General features: G+C 39.1%; 1 protein-coding gene across 7 annotated transcripts in view; it reads left to right on the forward strand.

The window, feature by feature from the left end:
• neo1a (neogenin 1a) overlaps positions 1–23,353 on the forward strand; it is a 177,613-nt gene that overhangs the window by 59,942 nt on the left and 94,318 nt on the right. For all 7 annotated transcript variants that reach the window (XM_082160902.1, XM_082160896.1, XM_082160900.1 and 4 more), the window contains exon 2: positions 7,430–7,747. In XM_082160902.1, coding sequence (XP_082017028.1) covers positions 7,430–7,747 — 318 coding nt within the window. The remainder of the gene's footprint in view (positions 1–7,429; positions 7,748–23,353) is intronic.

The following is a 23,353-nucleotide window of genomic DNA, read 5'->3' on the forward strand; positions in this document are numbered from 1 at the left end:
ATTATATATATTTTGTTTTGTTTTGTTTAAATCAGCATGAATCAAAAGCTGTATAATGTGACCATGATATATAAATATTTTATTTTTTTAAATATATTAAATAATACAGAACTAACAATCTTAAGTTATAAACAATAAAAAAAATGAAAATAAAAATAATATATATTTTTGCATGAATGTAGTAAATTTTATCTTAACTGTGAAAGTCTTTGAAAATATTTTTTAATTATTTTTGATTGATTTTGGGGCTGAAATGTGGATTTCTTGAAATTCACTTAGTTGCCACTAAAGGACAAAGAATATCTTAAGATTGTACATTTTTCAGCATTTCATTCCAAGGTGCCCTTAAGGAACAGTGCTAAATCTGTTTTTATCTTCCTGAAAATGAGTAATATGTGTTTTATATGAGAATGAGGCCCAGATTCAGCTTTCAGCGCATGATCATCATAAAGCACACATGGAGAGAAGAGTTTATTACACTGGTTTAATATGTGAGATCTCCACAGGGAAGTCCAAAAGCCAAAGTTACTCATCCTTGAGTCAGTTCTCTGACTCTCAGAGCCTCGTCTCTCGCAAGCGGATCTCTGATGATTCCTCACTGTGTTCTGCAGTGACAGATGGGGAAGAAATGATGCTGGAAGATAAAGGCAAGCCTGGGGAGAAGCAGACAAACTAGAGGTGGACAGACATGAAAGGAAAGACATTCCAGTCGGACTAATGAGCCTGAAAGGGAATGACAAAGAACTGAGAGATAGAGTCTAGGAGAGTCGAGGAAGCCGCTTGATATGTTGGGAAATATATCTGTTCCTGCATGTGACTGGCTGTTTTTCAAAGCGCCAAGGGTTTTTGCTGTAAGTATATTTATTTAGCTGAAGGTCAAACAGCTCAGAAGCCCCTTCTACTCAATAATGCAAAGCCGCGGGGCATTTTCCCTATTGTGGATAAACTGGAAACAGAAATTCTGTTGGAAGGCGCGTTCTCGAATGCAATTTCCAGATGTGATCCCGTTGATTAATAGCGAAAACTGATATTTTAACTTATTACTCTTCTTTCGCTGTGGTGTAATACAATTACCTGTTTTAGTTTAGTCTCAAAGGCTGCTTTGTGTTCATTTTAATGTGAGCTCTTTTATTCTGGGGTTTTGTTTTGATTATATGTTTTTGTGGACTTCCCCATAATGCTTTCTGGAAATGACCCGAGCCTCATTAAGAGGCGATCTGGAGGTAAAGTGGTCTTTGGTCGCTCTGCTGTTTCTGTGGAAAATGGAGGTTGTGTACAGGACCTGATTGGCACAGCTCAGTCTTTGTGTGAGAGCCAATGGAGACCCTGTGGCTTCCTGTTGTGGAGAAACCAGGTACAGGGGGTCTTTGTTTTTTGGAAGAACTTCTCTTCTGTATGTCCCTATGTGGATATTTCACTCAGAACACATTAGCATTGTGTTAGAGCACATTTCTCATAATATAACATGATAATATTAAGAGGTTATCTTTAAAGGGTTAGTTTACCCAAAAATGAAGTCATTAATGCCTCACCCTCATGTCTTTCCAAACCCGCAAGACTTTCATTCATCTTTGGAACACAAATGAAGATATTTTTGATGAAATCTGAGAGCTTTCTGTCCGTCCATTGACAGCTACGCAACTACCACTTTGACGCTTCAAAAAGTTCATAAAGAGATCGTAAAACGAATTAATGACAGAATTTAAATTTTTTTTGGTGAACTAACCCTTTAATTCTCCGCTTAAAATACATGTTAGCTTTCCTGATCTGAGATCTCTTAAAAATATTATAGTCACAGTTATACTTGGTGATTATGAAGAGCTCTCTATATCTATCTTACTCATCCGTCCTCAGCAGTCTGACAGACTCTTTATAGAGGCGAAAGGTTTTGAATGAGGCACAAGACAAACCATTTTTTATTTTATTTTTTCATATCTGCCTGGCTTCAGAGATTTGTACTGTCGGGAGCTGTAGATTTAAAGTGCTCTTTGGATGTGGAATAAAATGGATTTCACAGGACTAGGGACGGGGGTAACGGCTCATACTTATCAAACAGACAACCTCATTTTCTCTTGGTTCCCTGCCCTGGACTGCAGAACACATTTTGAAGTCAATGTATGCACAGTGAAAAGGAGAAAGATCAGACTTCTGTCTGTAATATGCTTCCAAAGATCACTCTATTTAGTCACTAACAAAAACATGTGATGGTACAACCATGTGTTTTCGACAAGTACCATGGTAGGAAAATGGTATTCTTTGGTACATGTGCATTAATTGCCATTTCCAAACTTTGTGTTTGGATATAAATTCATCCATTTAACATATTTCCTGTTAGCATGAGGAGATTAATTGTGCCATATACTGGGCTTGACAAGTTCAAAATCGTTGAGGTGGTTAGTGGGTAACCATTTTAGAAATATTCCAGCAGGGATGGTCAAGGTTGTTCTTTCTCTTTTTATTTCATTATTCATCATTTATTTGACAACATTCCTGTGGAAATCCAATATTCTTCTGACCTTCTTAGTATTTAAAATGATTCACAGCCGAAAATATCTAACGTGAATTTCAAGTGACTCTAAAGATTGTGTAATTGGTCTATACTGCACTTTTTCCTCTGTGTTTTGAAGCCATTAAATGATAATAATTTGGTTAAATCTTGAGCATAAATATTTGAAAAATGAATGAGTCATTAGAAGTGCCATGATATTTGCATGTTTGTAGAAATTCCTTGTAATATCCAATCCAATAAACGATACTTAGAGATGCACCAATATAGACATTTTTTGGTGATACAGATATTTAGATATTTAATTCATGGCTGATATCCAGTATTACAAATCTTATAATGTTTTTTACTTTAGTGCTTTAGTGAACAGTAGCAGACAAAAGAAAATCATAACTGATTAGTACCATTGAAGGGAAAGCAAAATTAGAATTGTCCCAATTAAGTGATAAAGCGATAAAGATGTGATCTCCGATATATTGTGCATCCCTAGACTTGTAAACCGCTGAGTAGCTTAGGCAATTTAGTGTCTAAATGGATACAAAAATTCCACCTTAAATTAATCCAAATCCCATTTAAAGGCCCTTGCACACTGAGTCCGATATTTTAGCACGTTAAAAAATAAACACGATCTCATGTTGTGACAATCACGTTTACACACTGCCTCCGAAACTTTCATCCGCATAAAAAAATTCGGATCGGGTTCAATTTTCTGCGTTTTTCGCATCTGTAGCAAGCATTTTGAGAGGTGTTTTGACAATTCAGAGCCACCATTGGTTCACGGAAATTGGGTGGTCTTCTTTTTAATTATGTGGCTCCAGTATCGCTAGCCTAGCCCTGAACTGAGCCACTGACATCCTGAAGTAACCTTTGAATAGCTCAGGATAATCCCGCAGCTCCTTGTCCTTGATAAGGAGGTGGAACTCTCCTTATTCATCGCTACGCAATCTCAGGATTGGATGGACCCAATATTTCCAGATTCCGGATTAAACAATACATTTCGTACTGTGTGACGAATTTTTAGGATGACGAATACGAACTCAGTGTGCAAGGACATTAAGAATCCAGACCAATATACCATGCAAACTGGTTTATTCAGCTTATCCACTGAGAATTCTTATATTTATATAGCCTGAGGTAGCAGCATAAATCATTTCTCTGTGGTTTGTTTGTATGTTGAAGTAGTTGTTTTGTCCCTGATATGGCTCATAGATGTATAGCAGAGCTTTAAAAGCTTATGAACTAATGAAAATGGTTGAAAAGGAGAGGAACACGAGAGTCAGTCTCAGCGTTACTGTGGGACTCTGGGATGCATGGTCTGATCAGCAGCAGATGGTCATCAGTTGCAGATGATGGTGAAGTGGAAGCTGGAGGAACAGCATTGCACTCCTCCTCTGTGCACGATCCAAACAGCCGCTAACATGCTAATGATTAAGTATGCTGATCTTCTGATGCTCTGCTGCAGGGTGGTATTCCCTTCTCACCAGTGGAATACAGGCCTCTCCATCTGTGAGATCTCCCTTCATTAATGTGTAGTCACTTACGTGTTGTACTGTCTCTTATTAGAAAGTACTATGGTGGTATAGTGATATTATTGGATGTTTGGGGTGTAGCGATACCCTCATGTCACGATACTGATCTCACGATACAATATTATTGTGATACTCCAAGACATATGATAAAATGCTATAAATGTTGATTAAAATGCTAAATTTGATATTACAACATTGTGTGTGTAAATGAATAGGCTTGGACTTGGTGCTGGAAATGCAAAGCACAGGACAATAGAGACACCAGAATAACAATATTCATGATTCTGAAGCTGAAAATACTGAATTATTTTAGACGAATATGCTTGCACTCTTTCACTGACTTGATATATTTAAAATAATGGAGGCCACTTTTTACTGGTAGCATCAGACATTTAACATTATCAGGACCCACAAATATTCCCCCACTGCATTAGTATACATCATAGTCAATATTATATATAGTGGTTTAATGTAGTACTGACACTAAAACTGTAACTTGATTTTTTTTTCTCAATATACACAATATAACTATACACAATATGTATTGTCACTATCCACGATACATATTGTTGCATTTTTGTATTGGGATATATTGTGACACCCCTATTGAATGGTAACTTTAATTTCTTTCCCTCGTTACACACCAGAAACCTCCTACAGTTCATTTCAGTGTAAGTGCTGATGTCATTAGCAGTAGGACATATTGTGCCTGAAATTCATGTAAATATTTAAATTGAACTTCTCACTCAAGTTTTATGATGATAATATAAACTGAAGCACTACACCAAGTGAAACTACTGGCCTCAGACATTTAGACACCACTGTACACCACAGTTTATTGGTGTCTGTTATAAACACTATGAATTCTTTGTTGAAAGCTATATAACAGTTACCTCTGGACTACGAAGTGTTTGTGACCGGAAAGTTAATCTATCTTTCAGGAATTAATCAAATCCAGATGTGTTTATGCTGGAACCGCCGTTGCCTCGCATCAGTCTAAAGGAAACTATTCGAGGAAAGCTTAACATTTGCCAGAGTGCAATTATCTTATATAGCAGGAGAACAGTTCGGCCAACGAAAGCAGCTGTTGTAAAGCTCTCTGTGCCGTTTCTATAGAAGTCTAAATGCGAGTCAGCACATAGACATAAGTGCTTCGTTCCAGGAGGCCTTTCTAAATTGACAGAGGGTTGACCACTATTACTACCCATAGACCCTGAAACTGACCAACAACCCCAGACTCCATTACAGGAGACTTTAAAACTGTGTGCATTAGGAAATGTGCCTTTACTGTGTGAATGGGCCTTAGAATCGGTGCAAGAAACCCCAGTACTAAAGAGGGCGATAGTTAAATGTCTGTGCAATTAAATAAGATATGTTATTATTCTAGTAGGTAGCTTAAAACTTCAACAGTTCAGCTACATTAATCTTGTCCATGGAGTGAGTAGGACATAGGGATGCTCACTTACAACTGGATTTCGGCCTTACCACACAGAAGGCAGTTTATGCTAATGGTCCCCTTATGGCCCCAGATGGGTTGAGTTAAAGGATTAGTTCACTTCAAAATGAAAAATCTGTCATCATTTACTCACCCTCAAGTAGTTTCAAACCTGTGTGAATTTCTTTCTTCTGTTGAACACAAAGGAAGATATTTTGAAGAATGTCGGTAACCAAACGCCATTTTGTAAATTTTTGCCGATTTACGCCATTGACTTCCATAGTATTTAATTTTTTTTATCCTACTATGGAAGTCAATGGGATTCATCAACTGTTTGGTTACTGACATTCTTCAAAATATCTTCCTTTGTGTTCAACAGAAGAAAGAAATTCACACAGGTTTGAAACAACTTGAGGGTGAGTAAATGATGACAGAATTTTCATTTTGAAGTGAACTTTTCCTTTAAGAATTGTGCTATGACACATTTGGGAATGCATTGAGAGTGCCTATACACATTAGGCACTGCATCAGGGTAGCCAACCCTGCTCCTGGAGGACTACATTCCCGCAGACTTCGGTTTTGACCCTGCTCCAACACACCTGCCTGTTTTTTTTTTAAGTTGCCAAGTTGGTTTAAAATCAAGCTGGAAAGCAACAAAGTGATTTGGATGATACAACTGGACCAACCTCTCTAAAGTTCTCATTGGTCAATGGATGTATATCTCAAAGTGAACTGTAGTTACTCTTAAAATTCTCAACTTTTGGTTGTAGTTACTTTCCCCAGTGAAATATATCATTTTGCAGCATTCTTGGAAATTGCATCACCTCCCTTAAAGAGCCCTAAAATTGATGTGTATCCTCACATTTCCACGCAAGTTGTAGAATGTAAAGTATATGATTTATCAAATGCATTGCATACTCTGGCCGTATGTGATTCCAACAGAGCTTCAGTTTCAAAACCTAAGAGTTGATGTAGGGCGACCTCATTAGCAGTGATCCCAGACATTAACCCTTGAGGTAAAATGGCAGAATGATGACTTATGGTTCTTGTGCTGGCCCAAGTCATGGCAGCTCTTTGTAGACTCGCCATAAACCAGTCTCGACTGCTTTTTAGCTATATTTAGCATTCAACTCATCACTTTGTGCAGCGTTTAAAAAAAGCCTTAAAAAGCTCATTATACATTTCCCATCCAAGAAGTACAGATGATTAAAGTTATTTATCCACACAAAGTCCTGATGACTCTCGAGGCCAAGATTTGAATAATTTATGAGAACAAATGCGAAGAAATTGTGCTTAGTTTGTGCTTAGTTCCAACCCCCATTTGCTTTTAAATGAGCAACATAGGATATTCAAATGTCTCTCGATGTCCAAGGGCTCTGTTGTTAATTAACGTTTATTATTACAATTATTTATAATGCATTCGCTCATTGTAATCCTCTCTTTACCTCATCGTTTGGTCTTTTCTGGACACTAGTAATAAAGTTTTGAGGTTTCAATTTATTTTGATGGTCCCTTTAACACATTCTGTTGTCTAGAAGTAACATTGCACCTACTTGTCTACTAACTCTCATTAGAGTATTAGTAGAGTATTAGTAGACTGGTAGGGTTAGGGTTAGAATAAGTTGACATGTAGTTGCAAAGTTACTTATAGTCAACAGAATGTTCAAAAGGGACCATCAAAATAGTGTTACCAGTTTTGACATTTGAATGACTGTGTTTGGATATCGAATGCAAGAATAAAAGAAACTGAGATGAACAGATGTTGAAATATGAAATATTTGGAATTAAAAAGCTACGGCCCGTGCTCATGCACGCAAATGTAATTTTATTAAGCAATGATGCAGATACCGTCTGTTATTAAATTCCTAATCTCTAAACCCAAAGTTCAAGCTAATTTCAGTTCATCATATTGTGTGATGATGAGAAATCCAGTGCTGATTTGATCCTCTTCCTCCGTAGGATCAGCAGTGAGGAACTTCAGCCCATTCCAGTTCTCCACGGAGCCGTCAGATACGCTGGTTGTGCGGGGAGCGCCGGCGCTGCTCAACTGCTCAGTCCACGGCGAATCTCCTGCCAAGATCGAATGGAAGAAAGACGGCTCTTTCCTCAGCCTGGCCTCAGATGATCGCCGGCAAGTCCTGGCCGACGGGTCTCTGCTCATCAGCTCAGTGGTGCACTCTAAACACAATAAACCCGATGAAGGGGTTTACCAGTGCGTGGCCACTATAGACAACCTGGGCACCATCGTTAGCCGTACAGCTAGACTCAATGTAGCAGGTAAGATACGTGGTTTGATACTCCTATATGCACAGCATTCTCACACATACTGCGGAATATATGCACCATATGTTGACCCGTGTTGGGTAGTGGTTCTCAACTGGTTTTGCCTCAAGACCAATGTTGTTATAAATGCAAGGACAGTATGACAGCGAAAGAGTCTGTCCTGTCTTCATCCTTCAGTGTTATTGCCTGCAGTGGAGTTCAATAAGTCAGTCAGGGCATCCGCTGATTCAGCATCAGTGTTGTAAATGTCTGAGAGCAGGTACATTTGGCAGTACTGGGGCTGCTGTATTGCGCCCCTTTGAGTTGAAATGAAAGTGACCTTGTTTCATTTGCAGGAGGCAAGCTGCAGGGATTATGAGGTGTTTGAGTTGGGTCTTACTCTGAAATTCAATTTGCTGTTGGAGGGAAAAAGGAATGCAATTAAGTTACATTGCAGAGTTGCCTGTGTAACCTCACTGAAATCTCTCTGAAGGAGTTCTCTGAAAAGTCAGAGACAAATGCTTATTTGACGGAAGTCCTTCCCACGTGGAAGTCTGTTTTGAGTGAACAAGCCCATTATTTCTGAAATGCTGACATGGAGTGCAAGCTGGAGATTTTCATTGGGCTTTTTAGTGAGGTATTCTCAGCTGTGGAACAGATTGGACCAAAGTGTGTGGTTTACTCAAAGTCTGCACTGCTTAAATGGTGTTTCGCTCCCACTACTGGTTTTGGGGATTTTCCCATAGAGATGGAAAATCACAACTTCTTTAAAATCGCAAAAGATTCCCCTAGGCAGAAATGGGTAATCTTGCATGTGTCTTCTTTAAACCAAGGGTCTTCAGCCTTTTTAGACCAAGGATCCTTTTGATGGAAAGAGACATTGAGCTGTGTTTCACTGTACGATATTTCGGTAATTAAATATTTTTATGATACTTGCATTGCAAAGCGATTGAAAAGTAATGCCCATGCATTAGTAGAGTAAAGGCCCGTACACACCGGGACGAATATCGGCGCGCGTTATTCGCCAGCGTCTTTCAACGCGTTTTTTGTGTTCACACCCAAGCGATTTCCGCTGACGATGAGCTGAGTGAATAGCAAATTCATTCCCTGACATTAGATGGCGCTTAATGTAAAACAGAAATACAATACCACTCCATAACAGTCTATACTCTGCAATACCACTCCATAACAGTCTATACTCTGCAATACCACTCCATAACAGTCTATACTCTGCAATACCACTCCATAACAGTCTATACTCTGCAATACCACTCCATAACAGTTCTCTTTTAACAAGATTTTTGTAGTCACTGTCGCGTTTGTCATATAGTTCTGTATTCCGACACCAAGGAGACCAGCAGCTCTACATTCGTCTTGCCTTGCATCTTCCTCGTCATTTCTTCCCGGCAGTGTCCGTCTATGGGCAGTGTAGACGCTACTTGGCGTATATCTTCTTCGCTGTTACGTATGTGTGCTCGGCAAGACCGTTTTGTGTTTGAGCGCCCCCAAGTTGTGTTTTACTGTAACTTCAGAAGCTCCAGACACGTGAGCAAAAGCGGCAATCCCATTGGTCGGATAGTTTTTGATGCGGCGCGTCAAACCAAAAAAACAAACCCGAGGCGTTTAAAAAAAAATTACGCTTTTACGCGTGGCGTTTTTCACGTCGGTGTGCACACTCACATTGGCGCCCTTTGTTTAGTCATGAGGCGTTAAACGTCGGCGAATATCGCGCGCGAAATTCGTCCCGGTGTGTACGGGCCTTAATATACTTGTATGTAATATTTAGATTTTACTTAGTTCTCTTTTATGTAGGAGGGCCAATGGAACATTAAGCTGAATAGCTTTTTAACTTTAGCTTTGGTTGAAAATGAACTTAATCTATATATATATATATATATATATATATATATATATATATATATATATATATAGCCGTTGTGGAGAAAACTGTGATGTCATCGTCCAGCTCAGTTCAGTTCTCAATAATGGTGTTGCAGCAGGCAGATCAATAATATTGTTGAATATTAAATTAAATGTTAAATTTAATTTCCCCAACTAAGCAAGCTAAAAGCCAATGGCAAAAAAGGTGAAAAAAGGTGACAGTGGTAATTGTGGTCAATTGTAATTCTAGATGAGGATGAGTTTCTGTTTTTTCCACCTTAAGGAATTTTAAGAGAAATATCTGTGACAAAGTTGATATTTAAATAACAAATAACAGAGAATGCCATTAAGTCTCTTGAGCTTGAAAGAGAAAAACTCTTGAGCCATTCAATTTGTGTATATGTGTGTGCTGGTTTGCTACGCCGTCTAGGAGTCAAAGAGAGGAAGATCATCAATAAATCACATACAGCAGCACCATCATCTTCCACAAATGTACAGTATACGTGCATGCACTGGCAACGGATGTCTATGGAGAAACTGGTGTATGCTTGCATAGTGTATGCTTGTAAAAATATAAATGCATAAAATGTTTCTGCAGAAATGCAGTAACACTGGATGAAACCTCCTGAATGAAATTTAGCATTTTGGTACCCTAAGGGGCTGTTTACACCTGGTCACTTCATGCGTTTTCTGTGATCGGAAAGCTATCCGATCGTAAAAAGACCAGGTGTAAATGCCCTCCGAAACGCATTCGAGACGGATTTGAATCCGATCGCTCAAACCACTTCAGGAGGTGGTCTGGGCCGCATTCCAGACGAAACTGGACAAGTGTAAACGCATCTGGTTGTTGAAACCACATATGTAAATTTTACTCATCCCAAAAATGATACCAAAAAAATAAGCGTGTGAGAGCTTGTTATAGGCTAAATGTCATGTTATAGCCAGATATGACGACGCTACTGCTACACGCATCACCGCAGGTGAGCAGCTGAGCATCTATTCATTAAGCCAACGTGCAAACTATCGCAAATCAAAGTGAAAGTAATTCGCAGACGCTTAACACACAATCATCATCCTTAAAAGTAAAGAAAGGAAATGATCTTAACAGGGCTGTTGCCGCTCTCTTGGTTTTGATTTTGACATTTTAGCTGATGATCAATAAAATGCAGCTCAGTTGCTTTCGGTGACGTGCACTCCGTTAAATCTGCATATAGCGCGGGAACTGAAGATCGGATTTATATCCGTTTTGCAAAAACACATTTACGTGACCAGGTGTAAATGGAATCGTTTTGATATATCAAATAGCTATCCGATCTGAGAAAACGCATGAAGTGGCCAGGTGTAAACAGCCCCTAATGGCGCTTTTCCACTACACAGTACCAGCTCGCCTCGACTCGCCCTTGTTTGGTTTTCCACTGTGTAAAAGTTGTACCTGTACCTGCTTCCAGGTACTTTTTTTCATATCACCTCCGGCGAGGTTCTGAGCGAGCTGAGGCGATACTAAAATGTGACGTGAAAACACGGCAGACTGCTGATTGGTTAGAGAGAATCGTCACTATTCACTGCGTCATCATTGCACGCGCCAGACGGAGTATCCTGAATAAAAAACAGCAAAAACAAAAACATCCAAAAACAGCATACACTCGATTTCCTCCATTGTCCTGTGTGTGTGGGTAGCGGGTGTGTGTCGCGTAGAAGATTAAGTCACGGCAGTTTCCTGCGGCGTCGCTATGACGACCAGGTACTATTGTGGAGGTACTATCTGCAATGGAAAACGGAGCGAGAGACGAGGCGAGTCGAGTCGAGTTGAGCTGGTACTGGTAATGGAAAAGTGCCATAAAACGTTTGAAAACCCCTGCCCTAAAAAGAGCAGATTAATTTGTATTACTAGCACAAACAATGTCTGTGGTGTTTTGTTCGGTTTTCAGGTAAGCCAAATGAAAGTCGCCTTTCTTCACTTGCACTCCCTCATTTTATTCTCTTTGAAACAGTGAACCGTTTGCTGTGGCTGACAAGGCGTGTAATAAAAAAAGGTTAATTGTTGCATCTTTGCTGTGGGCTATTACAATGCCATTGCACTGGGAACAGCGTTGCTGCCGCCACAACCTGTGAGACGTCAAAGCAACAGGCACTCAGACAAATGCGAGGGTAATCAAAATGATGGATGGGAGAAAACCGTGTCCGTTCTTCCATCGTCGAGTTTGCTTTCACTTTCCTCTTCTTTTTCTGCTTAACCACACATGCAAACAAATGCCCTTTTTGTGGCACTCAGACAGCGGCCATCACGTACACATTCATTCAGAAGGGGATTAGCCGTGGCTATTTGTATTCGTGAAGCGTCGGTTCGAGATGGCAGGGCAGAGAGCAAGACGTGGGTAATGGGAATTGTCTAGCTCGTGCCGCCTCACAGCACGCACCACACTTTGAACTAAACTCCTCAAGGCGGGCTTGAGGCAGAGTTGTGCAAGCTGTGAAGGAGAACACCTGAAACCTCAACACCTTGTTTGTATGCTCCACTGTTACTCTGCAATAATTTTCTGCATTTCTTCTGGTCTCTTATAATGAGGCCAAAATGTTGCTTGGCATTTCAATGGCAGTTGCTCGGTCGGCGCATGACCCCTTTGAAACATGCAAAAAAACTGACATCTTTGCTCATGATCATGCCATCATCTGCTGGTATACTGCCCGTAGGGGAGAGATTGAAATTGGATACGTATTAGCTACCGGTACTCTCTTTTTTTTTTTATCTCACAATCACACAGACTTGATTGTTCTCTCTTGTGCAGTTGATCCTATTTGACATTTCTCAACAAGACACCGTTTCCTGGTTCTAGATCAGCAAGCTTTTAGGGTCAGAGTCGAACAGAATTTTTCCGACTTGGAAATTAGAGTTAATTCTGAAGAATTAGCAGAATTTTCCAGAACCGTGTCTGTTTAAAAATCGCACATTTTCACATGAATATATCCGAAGTTGTTCAGATGGCCCTTGGTTTCCAGAGTTCTGGTTCTCCGCATAATCAGGGCATGTTTATTGCCATACAAACTGATCCGGGGTCAGGATGTGACGCTAATCCAGGATCTCTCCTAACCCCGCCTGCATATTCCTCATTCACCCTTCTGCATCCCTGTCTTCATGTGACCTCTGCCCGAGTGGAGTTGTGCCGTTCTCCATGCTGTCTGCTGTTCTCTCAATCAATCAGTGTTTAATTTCACACTTCAGCCCTCTGCACAGATCTCACTGGCCCTGCTGGCTGCCGCCCAGCAATGAAATTCAAACAGCTATGAATTTCAAACACCAGTGACACTGGAAACATTCATATTTCAGATGTTTAATTTTGTGCTGGATCCGGTACAATTGTAGTGGTTGCACTCTTTTGGACAGGCTCTGTTGTTGCTTATGTTTGGAAAAGTCTGAATTTCCTATTTAGGAAATGGTGCAACAGTTCCGGCTTGGAAACACTGGTGGAAAATGTTTAGCCCGGCACGATGAAACAAACCTGATGTCAGAATTAGAGATGTACACTGTTAATCATTAACAGTTTCATTTTAAACTGCATAAAGAAAGAAAGTTGGAATATGCCACATGCAATTAAGTGTTGCCCTCTTTTTAGGGCAACTTTTCCCACTTTTATTCATGAACAGTTGAAGTGATATGATCTGATAATGTGAGCCAAATTCAAACTTGCAGTGACTGTATTTTCCCCATGGTACAGTGTGTCGGAGCACATGCGTTAAAACGCTATGCTATGAAGAGGCATTGCCCTCTTCACTGGTTATTTGCTCCAGTGTCAGCCTTCAGTTTAAACACTGAATTGAATTGCAGCCTGAGATCATATCTCAGACAATGAATGCTGTCTGAAATTCATTGTGTGCTCATTTGAGTTTGAAATGCTTTATCAGTGCTGCGGTGAAGTATATCGCTGCTCCTCAGATAGATGCCTTTCTGAGAACATGCACCTACGGTTCTACTGACATCTGAATTGGTTCATGTCATGTGTCCTTGTTGTGTATTTATATTTTAAGGGTATTTTGGTGAAATTAATGAGCTTGGACAGCTTTATTGATCAAATTTAGGAGCTTAGATTTTATTCCTATACTTAAGTATAGGGACACAGAAACCTCCCAGAGAGTAATATTTACTCAACATCCAGGCTCAGGAAGAGAACACATATCTGTTGTTTCGTGGTAAAGTTTGGCACAGGATTCCAGTGACCTGAATTGTCATTCACTGTGAGCACTCAGGTATGGCCCGTACTTGAGGCTTTCAGCTGTGCAGCCTGTGCGGTGCATTTTTAGCTTGTGTACAGGTCAACAACATTTGTCCTTGTTGCTATATTCCACCTCTCATACACATAAAAGCAGAGTCATGCAGAGAGAGTATTAAAGGGAGAAGATGGATCACTTGTAGAAAAATGAATGAGAAAACCAAAACACTCAATATGGTGGCTGTAGGAAAAATATGCTTAGCTAGTGCACTAGCTATGAGTAGACCAAACCGAATACAGCTTTTAAGCATGATTTGAGCAAAAAAAAAAAAAAAAAGCCACAAGTAATGATGGTATTATTGTCAGATTTGACATATGCTGTTGAAAGTTAATCTTAGCCAGAAGTTTTGCGGTCTTTCCCTATTCAAGTACAAAGGCGCTGTACTTGCTTGGCTAGAAAATAGCTGCCAAAATGCCAAATAACTGACTTGCCTTAAAGGGAAATTGTTTGGCTTTGTATATTTCATGTGCTGTACAATTCCCATTTGTTATTGTGTTGATCTTGGAATAGATCAATAATATTTACCGCAGCACCCAGAGCATATTTCAGAAATGGAGTTTGTTGGGAGTTTTTTTGTTACCATCTAAAAACCGATTTCAGTGTCAATGTGCTGACAGTTAGATGTCTACTTCACGGTAATGTGAGAGGATGAAAACAGCAGTGCAGCAACAAGCAAGGCCAGTGGCTACCAAAGGCACTCTGATTGTAAGATGTTGTGTTCAACATTACATTTTAGAGCCTCTTGATTCAATAATTAATCATTCTGAAGAAACACACATGGATGGTTGTAGTGAGAAGAAAAATATACAGTAGAAAATGTTCTTTAGTGAATGACAATTAAAGTTCTTCAGTTGATTTGGGCTGCAAATGCTTTGCTAGAATGAGTGACTGATTCTTATAACAGTGCAGTGAATTATTGTTATATCAAAGAAAGCCATCAATCAAATTAATTAAGTATGAGTCTTTTTCATATGGATGTGCCTTTAGTAACAATGGTTTCAAAGCTAACACACTCTCTAAAAACCACAAATCTCACTTTTTTAATGAGGTCTGAGATGGTAACAATGGATGACCGACATCAAATGTGTTTTTTTTTCTAGTTTATATTTCTTTGTTTTGATATTTTTAGTAATTGTGCTTTAATTATCATGCTGTACTTTAGCTTACACCAGTGCTTCTCAAGCCTTTTTGTTGAGATAGTGTGCTGCAAAACATTTAGCATTTAGAAAATATTTGTATTAAAAATGTTCAGTCTCTTTCTTTTTTAATGTTTTTTTGATAATGATAATAATAAATAGCTGAGAGATAAAGAGCATCAATCCAACTCTAAAAATGAGTAAAAGGCATTTGTAGAGATACAGCCTCAGATGCTCTTTGGCATCATGGTATCAAATTCGTTGATGCGGTAAATGAAAATTAATGGTTTTGTCAACATGAAATCCATAACTTTTGATCCAATTGCAGGTACCCTCAGGTCATAGTTGTTATTACACAAACCATGGTTTGGTATGAATACGGTTAAGCGTTTCGGAGATATGACCTCACGTCCACTTTGGTGTGTCCTTCGTAGAATTCTTTTGCAATTTATTCAAGAATGGTTTGACTAATTAACTTGAATTACATGTTGTTTTGTTGGCATGGTCTGAAGATGATCTGGGTCGAAATTGCCTTTTTATATCTAAGATACTGGAAAAAATTGTGCATGCATGATAATAAAGCTTAATAAAAATTTAGCTGGCCATAGTACAGAGTCTGCTCTTCTGAGGGTCTCTAATGACATCCTATGAGGCATTGATTCTGGAAGCTGTGTTGTTTTACTTTTGTTAGATACAGTAAATCATAATATTCTCATTGATCGTCTTAGGGATCAGGTTGGTATTCAGGGCTTCTTCTTCTTCTTTTGTTGCCCCTCTTGTGGGGTTCCTCAGGGTTCTATCTTGGGACCAATTTTATTTTCCCCTTCATATGCTCCCTCTATAGGTTCTATTTTTGAGAAATGTGGGATTCACTATCATGTGTAAGCAGATGATTCTCAAATTTATTTACCTCTGAAACATAAAAGTGCCATTTAAATGTGCATGAATGTTTGACTGAGGTTAAGTGCTGGTTGGCAAATAACTTTCTCCAATTGAATGAGGATAAGACAGAGATCATTTTATTTGGTAATAAGGGGTGTGTAAAGGATGTTTATGACTGCTTGGGATCTGTCTAGCGTAAGAAACCTTGGTGTCATTTTTCACTCAGAGCTTCATTTTGACCGGCAAATCAATGCTTTTGTTAAGAATAGTTTTTTCCATCTTAGATCTAAATTAAAGTCTTTTGAAGATATGGAGAAGGTTGTTCATGCCTTTGGATCATCCCGTTTGGATTACTTTAATGTGTTTTATCTGGGTGTGAGTCAGGCCTAATAATGTTTTTAATGATATACTGTAGCTCTTTTCAAGACCTCAAGGTGATGATTATTCTGCACTTTCTCATCAGGTTTTCTGTACAGTCAAATGCTGTCTAGAACTAGTAGCATCCGCCCCGACACTATAAAAATACACTAAAGCTGTGTCTGAAATTGATCAATTGTTTACACAGCAAATGCCCCACAATATGTGTTCTTTCAGATTAGTTCACTAAAAAACCTTTAGAGAATCCTCATCCTATATCTAGCGTTTGTGGGTATACTCTCCCGTTAAGCGCTTTTACCTTTGGGATTCATTTATCACTCTTCGTAACTTACCACTTAGCCAAGGCTTCTTATAGATAAGTCTTCGAACATAAACCGAGTCAATCTGCATAACAAAGCAAACCTAGATGCACTTGGTTCATTGTTTGTACTCCCACAACACATTAAGATTCATCGAGCAGTGCTGTGGAAAGTGAGATTTGATGGTAGACGGCACATCTTTACTGGAGCAGGACTCTTTGGCTCTTTCAACTCTGTGTTGAAGTGTCATTATGCCAAAGGCCTCTCATCTAAAAATTGGCGCTTACAAATCCTGATCGCTCCACTCAAGCTTCTAGCCCATGGGAAATCTGCTCTTCAACTCAACTCTGATTGAGACGGACACAAGCAACGTCATGCACGTCTGTCCTTCATCAGATTGACAGACCTTTGAACTGTATCCGTTTGGATTTTCGTACGGATCGACACATTCGTTGAAAACATTGATAAGCAGTGACAGTCCTCATAGAATGGACAGTGATTTATTTTGCCTTTTTTTTCTTTTTTTTGCAGCGTTGTCTAGCATTAGTATTCAAGTACGATCCTAAACGAAGGATGCCTATTACTAAATTTTTCTATGCTTTACCCCTGATGCCCTGGTACTCCCTGTTTTAGGTGGATCATTTTAGGGCCGTGACGCACCAAGCCGACGGTCATCCAACGTCTAGCCATCGTTGAGCGTCAGAAGACTGCTTTCATCGCCACTAGTTTTTTTTTACGTCGGCTTGGCATATCAGGTTTTATAGATCGTTATACAGTTTCTAGGGGATGTCTAATGCTGTTTCATGCATTCTGAGTTATTTACACTGTTAAAGAGCTGGATTCTCATGCTAACCGTGGCCAAAAAAAAAAAAAAAAAATGAGTTGGACGTATGCGAAGTATTTGGATTTGTGTAAGTTTCTGAAAAGTTTTTGTCGAGTATGGTCCTGTATGACGTCATAAAGTGTGGAATTCCTTGTATGGGCACTTCTCCAGGAAAAGCACGCGCACGCACACATCAACCAGAGTGACAGCAAGAGCAACGTCCATCAACGTGCTTCGTTCGGGTTACGGAAGCCGTCGGCAGAGCTGTCATTTTGTTTTTAGACCACGAAATCAGTGTGTTTTTGGTCGTAAGGGAAAGATAACCTTGTTCAGCTTCCCAAAGAACCCAGCGTTAAGGGAACAGTGGATGCAGTGCATTTTTCCGAGGCAGCAACAGAGTTGTGAAAGTGTGTTTGTTTGTACCCGGCATTTCATTGACGAATGTTTTATAAACAAGGCCCAGTGAAACTGAAAGATGGAGATGTCCCAGCGATAAAAGATCCCGCGGTCATGAGTCGGAATTGCAGGCGGAAAGTAACATAAAATGTCTGTGTTTTGTTGTCAATCAGCGTGCAAGTGCATATAATGTAAACTACACGAACGTATAGTGAATCAAAAGTTATCCAGGGATAGTGCGTGACTCTTTACCTCCAGGAGCTCGGCTGTTTTCGGAGAGAATCGGTTCAGTGTATCTGTCTTTTATAAATCTGATCAAACTATAGACTCTTCTGAGATATGAGGGATGCAATCCTACTCTACAGTTACTCAAGATTAACATGAGATTGGCAGAAACTGTGTGTGTTATGTGCCCTTTAAGTTTTAGCGCCTTCTTCAACTTCTAGCATGTCTTCAGTTTCTGTAAGACTCCAGTCTGTAGGTGGTAAGCTCCTGCTTGGCTCCCTTGTCAGAGCAGATCCAGGCACCACAGTCAACCCTTCAGCCCCAGAATGCCATCTGTCTACAGCCAGCGGATTCTCAGCTTGTTTCCATGCATTAGCATGGTAGCGTTTCCCCCCCGACTGAATGCGCTTGCTTTTTTAAACCCTCATTATTAGAATATTTGGCTTATATCTGTGTTTTTCAGTTTCCAAAATCTCACTGTAGCATTATTGATTTGTCTCTGCCGTCAGTGAAGTCAAAACAGTCTGAACCCCGGGGTTGATTATTCTGTTAAGTCGCCTTTAGCGGGAGGCTCATTTGTATTTGTGTCAACGCTTTGTCTCGATCCTGGCCACGGTTTCAAAGTGTCACTCAAAACTAATAAAAGATGGGGAGGCAGTCGCCGTTGCCACGTTACTGGATTCTCGTCTTTCTCTCTCGCAGCAGGGGAGTGAAAGCTTGTAGCGGTAAAGCAGACAGCCGGTTCTCACTCTCTGAATGAAAGAAATCCGGTTTCCGAGTTGGACGTGTCTGCCGGGGCCCGCTTAGAGCAGTTCTTTAAGCAACTACAGCAGAATGATGAGAATGTGTGTTTAAGGCTGCCTTGAACCCTGTGTGCAAGGGCCCTGGGGAACCTTGAGGAAAATCCGCTGCCTGCTAACTAACTTCTGTCAGTATGCAGCGAGTGAAGTGTGTCCAGGATTAGACCGTAAACCCAGGTCAAAAGCAACGTGTAAGTGTGCAGCAGTGTTGGAGACGCTACTTGCATGCAATCACATCCACAAAGTTTTTACGTATTTTAAATTAGTTAAAGGTATTAAGTGTGTAATTTCAGTGCCACTAGCATCACCGAACTGTATTGCTAAATAAAAATGGGTCAAATTCTCACTATTAACTTATTATTAACTATGACTTTTCCCTCAATAAACTCCTAATTACTGCGTATTAGTAAGGTAATCGTTAAGTTTAGGTATTGGGTAGAATTAAGGGATGCAGAATAAGGCATTATTAAGTGCTTTAAGTACTAATAAGCAGCCAATATCCTAGTAATATGCATGCTGATAAACAACTAAGTAATAGTTGAGAATTGGACCCTAAACTAAAGTGTTACCAAAAAATGACTCCCATCATTGGATAGACTCTAAACTAATGTCATTGGTTGAGCTGGTGTTGCTATCCCTTGTGAAAAAGAAGTGCACTTAATTGTATTAAATGTGCACTTGTAGTGTACTTCAAATCTTAAAAGTACATTAAAAAAAAACTGTACTTGCAGACAATATAGTATTAATGTACTCAAAGAGAGTACTTCACACACTCAAGTACACTTCAAAGTACACTTATTTTTTGTGTTGACTAGCATACTAAAATACATGTAGTGTACTTGATGATTATAAGTTTAACTGTTGTGTGTTATCCAATATTAAATTTAAAGCTAATGTATTTAAATGTATTGAATTGCAACTTTATCATTATAAATGTGTAATTAATTATGAATATTTAGATACATGACTCACAAAATTAAATATATATTATATAGTATATATTAAAGTATATTTTTGTTTAGCATAAATGCTCGGCAGTATAACATATTTCGAAGACAAAAGAATTATGAAATTACATACAGTATAAAGATGCACTTTGGTCCTACTTAAAAACTTCAGTTCATCTAATCGCATTTAATATTTAAACTATTAAACATTCTCGTATAATTGTAAATAACATGCAGTTAAGTGTTTGTAAACTTCGCATTCAGGGAAATCAACTTATGAATTACTTATAATTGTTTATCCCCCAAAAAAAAAGCTTTATTTTTTTTTATAATAATTGCAATCAAAAAAGTACACACATCACCTTTAAACTACATTGCTTTTTTTTTTTTTAAACATCCATTTTGATTAAAAAATTAGGTATAAATGTAAAAATAACAGTCAAAAACATAGTAACAGAAGGTAGGACTTAAATAAATCTAGTTGTTTGGAACTAACCATCTGAACCTGAATGAACTGATTCACTAAGATCACACTTCCTAAACAATACTAGTAAGTCCCCCCCCATAAAAAAAAATAGTGCAGTGTGTAAAAAGTGATTAGCATTGCACTGCTAAAAGTAGCATGTTATTTTGAAAGCATCTGAATACTGAGGTAGTAATACAGATACAGCACTGATGTGTGTACAGTATGGCTGTATAGGAGAGGTGTGAGACGACATTCCTGTGTTTTCTCGGCTCTGAGGGATCCCTGCAGCTGCAGCTTCACACCTCACAGAAGAAACCTGTTCAGACCGGTCAGATATGAAACGACAACACTACAGGGCCCTGTGTGAGTGTCAGCGGAGCACCATCACTGAACTGGAGAGGGGCTTTATCACTGGCTAGTGTCAGTCACAGGCTGTCTCACACATGCAGGCAGTCTAATGTATGTGGGCTCTCTATGACACCGGGATCCACACACAGAAACCTCAGATCTTAAAGGCACGTTCACTCCACTGTTCACTGTTAGCGATATCGTGAAGTGCGCTCTGCGGTTTTGTCTTTAAATGCCCGAGCTCTTGTTTGCAGGATGGATTCTGATTGGCTGTCAATGTTTTTATCGTTCATCAGCTGGAAAAAAAAATCTCAGATGTTGCTATAGGTTTGTGAATCTATGTCTTTATCGTTATAGTTATTATAGTTATTGTCCTTGGTGTGAACGGGCCTTAATTCTTGACTTAAAGTCCCCCTGAGGTGAAAATCCAGCTTTTAATGTTGTTTATATGTCTAGTGGTGTTTTTAATGTGGTTTAAGACAAACCATGTGCAAATTCATAAGTTGACACCATTGCTGAGTATTTCCTCCTTAAAACTGCTTTGAAATCGCTGGTGTTTCTGACGTCACAAACTACCTTGTAACCAATCAGATCAACGTGTGATCGTCAACGAGTGAGTGGAGGCGGGGCTCATTTGCATATTCATAGAACCGCGTATACTAAATGAGGCAAGGGTGTCGAGTTACATTCAAGATATTTTAAGACTTTTAAATATATAATTTTGGTGATCAAAGATGAGTTTTAAGGGATAAAATGATTGACTACAGGGGGACTTTAAGATTTGAAAAAGTTATATTTCCTAAGTGAAATTACGATGGCTACTAAACGGATGAAATAGGATTCTAAGTTAGGAGGATTTTTCTGTAATACAGTGAATATTTTCAGTTAAAACAACTCCATAACCAGAAGGATACTCAGTTATGCATTATATGCAATGTTAACTTTTTCTCAAATGTCCTAATATTTATAAAATGAGAAATGTATACATTAATAATGAACTCACTTGAAATTCCTAAAGAGAAATAAAAATAGAAAGAAATCGCCATTGTAAATGTACTGTTTTTTTTTTTCAGGGGAAATCAGCAAATATGCAGCGCTGATTCATTTGTGAAAGGACCATATGCATTAATAATTTATTATTTAATCATATATGTGTCATTATTTACATGTGAATTGATGATTACTATAATTACATTTATTATGTGAATGTTATTTAGATGTAAAAGTAAATAACAGTTATTTGGTAAAATAATCCTGATAAAATAAGTTAATCTAAGTGAACATAAATATGATTAAATATTAATAAAATAACACACTCATTAAGCACATATAAATACATATATTTGAATAAATCTATCGATGTGTCTGTATAAACCTTATCATCTTGGCTCATGAATATTAATTAGATGATGAGCCCTAGCCATAAAATATTTATGTGGCTGTTTTTTTTTTTTTTTTTTGCACGGCAGTTGAAATTCTTGAATGTAATGATTAATTAATAAATTAAAAAATGTTAAAAAAAATTAATAATGGTTGCTATACCGCTGTGACCCATCCAAAAGAAATATAGGAACATTGTGTGGGCAATTTGGAGAAATCTAATGTGAAATATTTGAGTTCACATTGAAATCTCTCACTTTAGATGTGCAGACCTTGGTATTTGAGCACACATTTTAAAACTTTTTTTTCTTTTTTCTTTGTCTAAAGAGATAAATCTGAAAAGTCTCCATTTATTGCTATTTAGCCGAAACAACTGTGATATCACAGAGATCTCAGTTGTGACTTGTCTCTCCTAAGGTTAGTCTCAAATGTCCGATGTTTCTTTGTTTTACTCATGAATCAAATGTAGATGTATGATAATATCATTCAGAATGGAAGCCGTCTGTGGCTCTGTAATTTGCCCAAAGGGAAAAGGAAAGAAAGCACAGGATTCATGCGGCTCTTGGCTTTCACGCTCGTCTCGCACCCTCAGTTTTGCAGGTGTCCGAACTAAAGAGGCGTATTCTTCTCATTGAAGTGAAGAAGAGAAAGGCGATCTGAGCGCTGTGTCTGTCACCTCTGGCTCCGAGAGACAGCTCTCCTTCTGCCTCGGCTCGTTCACACTGCGCTGTCGCCTCTCACACAAGTGCGATTGGCTGAAGCTCTCAATTACACTTGACAGATTATTGTTCTACGAGCCAATTTGCTGCAAGCCATTAAGAAAGACGCATCCAACAAGTCACGAGCTGAGAAAGACACCTGCTCCCAGTGTGCTCATTTTAGTGATTGGATGGCCTGAAGGGGAAAACAATCGCATTTGGCCTTGACTCTTGGCAACCCAAACACACGAGAACCTTCTACATCAGGACATCATCAAGAACCCAGAACCAAAACACACGAGAACCTCCTACATCAGGACATCATCAAGAACCCAGAACCCAAACACACGAGAACCTCCTACATCAGGACATCATCAAGAACCCAGAACCCAAACACACGAGAACGTCCTACATCAGGACATCATCAAGAACCCAGAACCCAAACACACGAGAACGTCCTACATCAGGACATCATCAAGAACCCAGAACCCAAACACACGAGAACCTTCTACATCAGGACATCATCAAGAACCCAGAACCCAAACACACGAGAAACTCCTACATCAGGACATCATCAAGAACCCAGAACCCAAACACACGAGAACGTCCTACATCAGGACATCATCAAGAACCCAGAACCCAAACACACGAGAACCTCCTACATCAGGACATCATCAAGAACCCAGAACCCAAACA

Source organism: Leuciscus leuciscus (genome assembly GCF_965113295.1).
Source record: "Leuciscus leuciscus genome assembly, chromosome: 2".
In the NCBI taxonomy this organism is placed as follows: Eukaryota; Metazoa; Chordata; class Actinopteri; order Cypriniformes; family Leuciscidae; genus Leuciscus; species Leuciscus leuciscus.